General features: G+C 40.5%; 1 protein-coding gene across 1 annotated transcript; it reads right to left on the reverse strand.

Annotated features, from left to right (window-relative positions):
- Positions 1-4,698: 4,698 nt before the first annotated feature.
- On the reverse strand, positions 4,699-6,366 carry LOC140348621 (gamma-crystallin M2-like). The gene is made up of 3 exons (XM_072434609.1): positions 6,331-6,366; positions 5,133-5,375; positions 4,699-5,016 (listed from the first exon to the last, which is right to left on the reverse strand). The coding sequence occupies exons 1-3, from the start codon at positions 6,361-6,363 to the stop codon at positions 4,735-4,737; spliced, it is 558 nt and encodes a 185-aa protein (XP_072290710.1). The 5' UTR covers positions 6,364-6,366; the 3' UTR covers positions 4,699-4,734.
- Between the last annotated feature and the right edge of the window lie 2,763 nt (positions 6,367-9,129).

Here is a 9,129-nt window from a genome sequence, read left to right on the forward strand (position 1 = left end):
AGCAGCCGCGGCGCCATTGTCCAAAGCGGCAGGATCAGCCTTTTTTGTGTCCGGAACTCATAATCGGCATTTTCTCTTTTTAAAAACACAGGGACACACAAACCGGCAGCTGCATGGCTCCTTCAGGCCTCACTTTGTCGCGCGCACAAAAGACAAAACAAAAACACAATGTGTTCACAATGCAGAGGGTACTTGAACAATGTGGTACAAAGGAGGACAATGGCAGCGGCCAGCGCTCATCTTAAACCCATGACTGCTCCAGAAACACACTTTTGAATAACGTTTTTAATACAAAATGACTTTAATTTTTAGTATGTATATCAGGTTTTTAAAAACACATTATTATTACTTCACTCTAATCTACAAATAAATGTCAATCTCTTCAGTTTTCAGACAGAACATGAACGTTTATTTCAAATGATTGTGATTTTTAAAGTGTATTTCTAAGATCTGTGACAGGTAAATGTGCCTTCATCGTTTTCTGGACTTTACAGACTCTCAAACACACACAAAAACACCCCTCGTGCCAAAGAAGGCAAAGTTATTCAATCAAAATGTCAAAAAAAAGCTATTTATGATTTTATGTATGATTTATATATATGATTTTCCTGAATATTTTCTTGAAGCTTTAAGTCAACACATTTCAACCTTTATTCATGGTGTATTTTTCAGAATTTCAATGTTTGATTCATAACAACTGAAATAATTTAGTTATTTCATATTGTGCTTGGGAGTAGTTGCTGTTTAAGTTTAATATTCACAATTCAGAAATTAATCACTCAATGAACTTATCTAGTTCCCACATATTGATCACAATTTTTGATTAGCTTTTATTTTATGTTGTTTTTGTGTGTGTTTTTCTAATCCTTTTTTATCTATTTAAAAATGGGAAAGGTCTAAACGATGAGTCTTTTGCTAAACATCGTGGTTCAAAATATATGGTTCAACAACTGCAATTGACGATTCACAATTCCATTCAAATGAGTTCAAAGACAGAATATTGCCCCGATATATATATTTATATATATTTATATTTCTCCAGTATTGGCAGTAATATCTTTTGCTGCTGACGGGGAAAGTTGTCTCAGGAGTTTATTAATCACAGTTTCTGACTTTGAGCAAATAGTTACTAGAAACCGGTTGAAATGTTCAGTTGTTCTTCTGTACAAGACAAGATAGAATAATCCTCCCTTTTATGTGTTTATCCGCTGTTTATCTCTTCTGCCTCATAAACCCAGAGTGAAGACATCAGAAGTGCTAAAATGGTCAGTAGAATATTCAGTGTCCCACAAGGCTGAATGTATTTATTGTATACATTAATGATCTTTGTGAGGCGTCAAAAACACTGATAAAGAAACGGACTTCAGAAATGTTTTGATCCAAACAAATTGCATTTAATTTCAAAGCAAGTTTATGTTGTTTACAGAAAACAATTGCTGAAAATGCTGAATTGTTTTTTAATGGAGTTAGTATGGAAAGAGTTTGATTCCTGGAGGTTTTCAAGGAAGAGAAATTAAAATGGTAAAAACAAAGTTGGTAAAAACATTGAGCAAAGTGAAATGTTTGTTAATAAAATAAGGCGATGGGAATTCTGTATTGTTCGCTGATTTTGTTGTTTTCTACGTATTGTCTAGAAATCTGGGGTTATTCCTACAATAATTGAATGCCTTTAAGATAAGATAAGATAATATATTATATTATATAATGTTATATTTTATAAGAATATTTTAGAAATAGGAATTTTTTTAAGTTTATTAAAGTGCTTTGCACAACAGGAAAAAAATTCTATTCATTCAATTTAACAATTTTGATGACATAAAAGTTACATTTTGTCCGTGCTTAGTGATCTTCCAGATGGAAAACCAAATCTATTGGCCCACACTGGCAGACACTCCACACACTCTTTCCCATATTTATTTGACGTTGCCAGTGTGACAGGCGTCTCCGGGACGGACACATCGCTTTTAGATTGATTCTTCCCATGTTTTACCGTACCTAGACGTCAATGCGCTATGTGCCTCTGCACACGTCTGTGCTGAGCGTATGTATCGTTTACCACAACTCTCTCGTTGACTTCTCCTCCCAATTAATTGTTTTGGTGTTAAAACTGGCTCTTGATCAGTGGGCAGGTGCGTCAGGCTCTTCCTGGACTTTTTTTTCTGCACTGCCTTAGTGCCGACTGACAATCTGACCAGCGTGTGTTCTAACCCTCTCCCCAGGCTCCTGCTATGCGGCTGCGCTTGGACAACGAGCAGAATGAGTTACATGTTCAATTATAATTGTTTCTAAAAAGCTGCTGATGTTATTGATTTGATGTGGCTGTTGAAGCTCAAGTCTGAGTCCATCATTACCCCCAGATTTATAACTTGATTGGTAGGTTTGAGAGCGAGACTCTGGAGGTGACGCTAACACTTTCTCTTTGTTTCTGTGACAAAGACGATGATTTCAGTCTTGTCTGAGTTCAGCTGGAAAAAGTTGTTTTGCTCCACAAACTGATCTGTTGGATGCAGTGACAGAGTGAATCCACTGGTCCATAGTCACCTGCCGATAGTGAAACATAGATCTGACTCGTCTCCATCATTGTGATAGGACACATTTTCGCGGCGTATTAACTGACCAAACGGCAGCATGTAGAGGTTGAACAGAAGGGGACCCAGGACTGACCCTTGGGGCACTCCACAGGTCAGGGTCATGTGGTCTGAGACACAGTTACCAATTTCAACAAAATACTTCCTGTCTTCCAGATAGGACCTTAACCAGTTTAGGGCAGTGCCAGTGATGCCCACCCAGTCCTCTAGTCTCTGTAAGAGGATCCCATGATCGACAGTGTCAAAATCAGCACTCAGATCCAACAGAATTAAGACTCAGGCTTTGCCCGTGTCAGTGTTCAGGCGGATGTCATTTGTCACCTTGACAACAACAGTCTCAGTGCTGTGATGAGGTCTAAAACTTGACTGAAAAACATCAAATTAGTTGTTTATTAAGAGGAAATCTGTGAGCTGTTGTAAACAACCTTTTCAAGGACTTTGCCCCAAAATGGTAGATTAGAGATGGGCCGGTAATGACTCAGTACTGCGGCATCAAGACTGCTCATCTTTATGAGAGGCTTTATGACCGCAGTTTTCAAAGACATTGGGAATGTTCCAGATTGAAGCGACATGTTTACTATGGGAGTGAGTGGTGCTAACAAACTGTTCAGCACATACTTTAGAAATCTGGTGGGTAACACATCAAGGCAGCATGTAGATGAACTCAGACTGGTGATGATCTCATGGACAGTTTTGTCAGTTACAGGTGCAAAGTGAGTTAGCTCACTTAAGTGTCTTGGTGGTTTTAGGGTTATTTTGTAAGTTTGTTAATCTATTTACTGTGGCAAACAGGACACGCGAGTTGTTACTGCAGCTTCCAATTATTTCAGAAAAATATATTTCCCTAGTTCTACATAAAATGAGGTTGTACATGTACAACTTCTCTCTGTAAATCTGAACTTGGAGATTTGACTTGCACCATTTCCCTTTTCTGTGCCCTGACCGAATCATAATTTCTCCATGGCGCCTTCTCCTTTTTTCCCCTTGAAATTTTAGCCTTCATAGGGCGATGGTGTCCAGAACATTCAAAACACTAGATGTAACAGAGTTCAAGAAATCATTTACATTAGAACATGAGACATTTTCAAAGTTGATCATTTCCATAAACAGTGCACCTGTGCCATCACTTATGTGTCTCCTCTGAACAACTGCAGGACCAACCGGTGGTTTGGGAGAAACAGACCGGTCAAAGAAGACACAGAAATGATCAGACAGAGCAACATCGATCACATTAATATTTGAAATATTTACCCCCTTTGTAATTATGAGATCTAGAGTGTGTCCTTTGCTGTGGGTGGGGCCTCTCACATGCTGAGTAAGACTGAAGGTTTCAAGGACAGCATCAAGCTCTTTAGCATTTCTGTTACAAATATTATCAACATGCACGTTGAAATCACCTGTAATGACCAAACCATCAAAGTCTGTGCATACGACTGAAACATCTCAGTAAAATCATCAATAAAACTTTGGCAGTGCTGGAGAGGCTTGTATAAAACAATGAAGAGAATGGATGGAGACTGTTTTAGCTCCATTTTAAAGGACACATACCCAAAAGACAACCCACTAGGTTGTCTTTGGGGGGGGGTAACTATCATTTCTAAAAACTGCACATACACCTCCACCCTTTTTATTTTCTCGTGTTTCAGATTCTATTAGAACTAAATTTCCCATGTCAAGCCATGTTTCAGTTAAAAACATAAAATCTAGATTATAAGAAGAAATACAATTATTAATTAAGAATGATTTGTTACATAAGGATCTGACATTTAGCACAGCAAGTTTCAGACTAGTTTCAGTGGGACTGGGCTTTATCTTTTCACAGCGATAATGAATCACATTTCTCAGATTGGGCTTTTGTTGGTGTAGCAGGAGCAAGGGAGAGTTTGGGACCAGGTGAGATGCTAAATGCTAATGCTCTAAATGCTTATGTTCTAAATAACGTGATCAGGTGATGTCCCATGAAAAGGAGGCAAACATCTTTGAGGGTTTTGGGGGAATATGTAAAAAGTGTTAAACCTTCTCAGAGCCGTGAAACGTTTCTGAAGCAGGTTTTCAGCGTGTTTTGATCATAAAACTTGCAGATGTGGAACAAAATAGACAGAGAGTTAAGTTTCATTTAGAGTTCCTTTTATTCATCAGTCAGAGTCTAGTAGTAAGAGTCCATGATGCGCTTCATGCTCATGAACCTGGAGCCTCCGCTGAAGCCCATGTTTGTGAAGTTGCGGTACTCTCCGGGCCTCATGTACATCATGCGTCCTCTGTAGTGAGGCTGCTCGTACATCAGCCAGTGGCCGTCCATCACGTTGCAGGACATGCAGCTGTTCATGCGGTAACGGTCCATGACGTGGTCACAGTCGTCCATCAGCTCGTGCATCTGACCGCCGTAGTTCTCACGCTCGTACATGCGCATGCGGTAAGAGCCGCGGTGCTGAGGACCAACAGCAGACAGAGTTACACACAGTTTTAAACAAGTGAATGATCTGACTTAGACTGGAGGCTTTTCTGAGCCTATTCAGGTTAAACTCTTTATGAAACTGGACTGACCATGGGGATCATGCGGCAGGAGCGGATGCAGTCGCTCATGCCAAACATGCTCATGTAGTCGGAGTACTCGCCCCTCCTCATGAAGTACTGGTTGCCCATGTAGTTGGTGCGGTCGTAGACCATGAAGCAGCCCCTCTCCACTCTGCAGGAGTGACACTTGTTCATGTAGGAGGACATGTCAGAACAGTCTGAACTGCACTCATAGGAACGGCCCCCGAAGTTCCTGTCCTCGTAGAAGACAATCTGGAACAAACACAAGACAGTCAGAAGTTTAATGTCAATGTGGTACTTCTCAGTACAAAAAGGTACTTCCCTGAATCACATTTAAAACTGTGAACAGTGAATTTTGTTCACTGCAATGGCAATGAAACCTTTTCTCATTTCTATAAGCGGTATATTTGCCATGTATTACACCACTTGGATTCAACTAAGCAAATATAGCAGGTCCTCTCCTCCTGCCGGAGAACTGCTGCAGGTGAAGATCTTTCAGCTGCAACACGGTATTAACGCTAACCCATGTGGAAAGACGAATCCCGTGGTCATGGATGAGATATCGGTGTGTTTGAGAAGGGGTCAAATCGTTAGCATCGAGCAGAGAAAACATCTAAAGGAGAAGCAGAACCTAATCTACTACTAATCTGAAGTGTTTGGGACGAGCCGGAGAAGGCTTTGCAGAGGTCAGTGTAGTTTGTAGTTTGTTAGAGGCCACAGGTCGTTGGAGTAGCGGTACTTTTCTTAGTAGTAGCACACGTAGTAGTAGAGTAGAGCACATAACCACTGGCCCATTTACTGCAACTAGGGACGTCACAATATCAATATTTTAGGGTTACGATTATTTAGAAATCACGCTTTAACAATTGTTCACGATTATTGAGTTTGTGACCAAACAACAGTGAAATCTTTAATTTGGTTTCATTCCCTTGGTCTGACATGTCACTGTTCTTCAAGTTTGTGACCGGCTTTGCAAAAATTTTGCTCAAATATACAGCTTGATCTGACAAAAACATCAAATAAAGTTCTTTACAATTAAGTGTATTTCTCGGTCTCTACATTGAACAAAATGGCTTCTAAAACCGTCACGATTATCGATTAAGCTAATAATCGCGACGTCGTGCCTTTTTCGACGTCATGCTTTTCCCCTGCTAAACCGTAGCATTGTTTTCCCATTTTTCCCGAAATTTGAAAAGCGTTAACTCACCCTGCTGTTCATGTTCATGTCGGTGGCGGACATCTTTACAGTGGTGTTGACGCTGCTGCTGCTGCTGTTGTTATGAGACTTGGCCGGCGCTGAGCTGCTGTGTGCCCACCCTCTGACCCCCGGGGGTTTATATACACCTGGGCCGCGGGCGAGCTTTGTTGTCCCTCTCCGATCAAAAGTGCGGACTCAGCGCTTTTCAGTCACCGTGGCGCTCACAAAGGGTTAACAAAAGCCACGCTGGCCGCGAAACAAAACAAGCGCCGTAGCACTGGCCATTCATTCACAACAGAGACGTCCAGCGAGCGGCTAAGTTTGGGAATAGAAACATCCAAAGGTCAAAAATTCTTTGTTTGTTTTGTGTGTTCGTGTGTTTTTTTTCCATTTGTTTCGTGTCGCGTTGTCAATGTGAATCATCGGTTTTAAGTGTTAAACCAATATTTTAGAAACAGATGGCTGTGTTTTGGAAGCTTTAAAAAAATACATTTATTTTTATTTGGACTGAATGCTTTCTTAATACAAATGTTTAAATTTATGTATGTAAAGTATGACAAGTTTTTAGGATTTTTTTTAGGATGAATTTGACTTGTGTTTTATACCTGTTGTTGAGGCTTTCAAAAATAAATTTATTTGTGGACTAAATGCTTTCTAAATAAATTTTGGGGGGGAAAAGCCTTTAAGATATGCTTTTATTCGTCCACACAATGGGGAAATTTCAGTGTTGCAACACAAGTACTTACAGAAGTAAAAGAACAGATAACCTATAGAGAACGTAAGAAAACACTCTTAATAGAAACGCTCTTATAAAAAAACTCTCATAAAAAACCTCTTATATTCTTAATAGAAAAGTAAAAAAAATTGTAACAAAAGTAACACTCTTATTTACAGCAGTTATATGGACGGAGAATGTTGCACCAAGATGATTGACAATATTGCAGTATTGCACATGAAAATGACATTATTGCGTATGAATATGACAGTATTGCACATGGATATGACAGTATTGGAGGGTATGACAGTATTGCACATGGGTATGACAGTATTGCACATGGGTATGACAGTATTGCACATGGGTATGACAGTATTGCACATGGATATGACAGTATTGCACATGATTAAGTCAGTATTGCACATGGGTATGACAGTATTGCAAATGGGTATGACAGTATTGCACATGGGTATGACAGTATTGCACATGAATGTGAAAGTACTGCACATGTTTATGACAGTATTACACAGTATTGCACATGATTATGACAGTATTGCACATGGGTATGTCAGTATTGCACATGGGTATGACAGTATTGCAGGGTATGACAGTATTGCAGGGTATGATAGTGTTGCACATGGGTATGACAGTATTGCACATGGGTATGACAGTATTGCAGGGTATGACAGTATTGCACATGGGTATGACAGTATTGCACATGGGTATGACAGTATTGCACATGCATATGACAGTATTGCACATGGGTATGACAGTATTGCACATGGGTATGACAGTATTGCACATGATCAAGTCATTATTGCACATGGGTATGACAGTATTGCACATGATTATGACAGTATTGCACATGATTATGACAGTATTGCACAGTATTGCACAGGGGTATGACAGTATTGCAGGGTATGACAGTATTGCAGGGATGACAGTATTGCACATGGGTATGACAGTATTGCAGGGTATGACAGTATTGCACATGGGTATGACAGTATTGCAGGGTATGACAGTATTGCACATGGGTATGACAGTATTGCACATGGGTATGACAGTATTGCAGGGTATGACAGTATTGCACATGGGTATGCACATGGGTATGCACATGGGTATGACAGTATTGTACATGGGTATGACAGTATTGCACATGGGTATGACAATATTGCAGGGTATTACAGTATTGCACATGGGTATGACAGTATTGCAGGGTATGACAGTATTGCACATGGGTATGACAGTATTGCACATGGGTATGCACATGGGTATGACAGTATTGCACATGGGTATGACAGTATTGCACATGGGTATGACAGTATTGCAGGGTATGACAGTATTGCACATGGGTATGACAGTATTGCAGGGTATGACAGTATCTCACCAACAGATTTTTACCACTTTCAGAGATGAAATTAAATGAAAAAAGGAAAGATGACGTGGCCAAAATACAGCGAGGAGGATCTGTGCCAGGAGCCAAGGTCAAGATTGTTTTAGTTGGGGACGGCGCGATAAGTCACATGACGCATGAAAAGATAAACACACATTCTTTTCCAAGCGCCACTGTTTCTGAGATAACGTCACTCCTTCCAAATATTATGGCTAAGCATGGAGGAGCTAAACAGCTGATTGTGCACGTGGGTGCAGTGGACATGCGGCGGGAACAGACTGAAGTTTTGAAAAAAGACTTCTTGAAGTTATTCGACGTGCTTGATAAAATGGAAATCAAAACTTTCATAAGTGGACCTCTTCCAAACATCGACAGGAGGATAAACAAGTTTAGCCGGCTTCTTCAGCTGAACACATGGCTGTCCAAAGAGTGCTCCCCGAGAGGACTACACTACATTGAGAACTTCTATCTCTTCTGGAAACGAGAGGACCTGTTTAAGAGAAATGGCCCCCACCTATGCAGAGGTGGAGTGAGGGTGCTGACAGAGAACCTGCTCCACGCTCTGAGGCATTGGACTGGGCCTGGACAGGGTCCTGAGCAGATAGTTAGAGAAGAGAGGAATGAGAGAAGAATTCCTGATCCCTCAGCCAGAGACCGAGCCAATGTTTCAACATCAAAATCACCACAACCTCAGCCTCCA

The sequence above is a fragment of the Eucyclogobius newberryi genome, unplaced genomic scaffold, assembly GCF_026437365.1.
Source record: "Eucyclogobius newberryi isolate DKJ021-1_F unplaced genomic scaffold, fEucNew1.0.hap1 SCAF_7, whole genome shotgun sequence".
Lineage (NCBI taxonomy): Eukaryota > Metazoa > Chordata > Actinopteri > Gobiiformes > Gobiidae > Eucyclogobius > Eucyclogobius newberryi.

Bases quoted from the DNA above. Each gene is read 5' to 3' on its own strand.
- LOC140348621 (XM_072434609.1), bottom strand. From the start codon at position 6,363: ATGTCCGCCACCGACATGAACATGAACAGCAGG. The intron at 5,376-6,330 runs GTGAGTTAACGC...TGTTTGTTCCAG, and splicing joins ACATGAACATGAACAGCAGG to ATTGTCTTCTACGAGGACAG. The intron at 5,017-5,132 runs GTCAGTCCAGTT...GTTGGTCCTCAG, and splicing joins CCTGCCGCATGATCCCCATG to CACCGCGGCTCTTACCGCAT.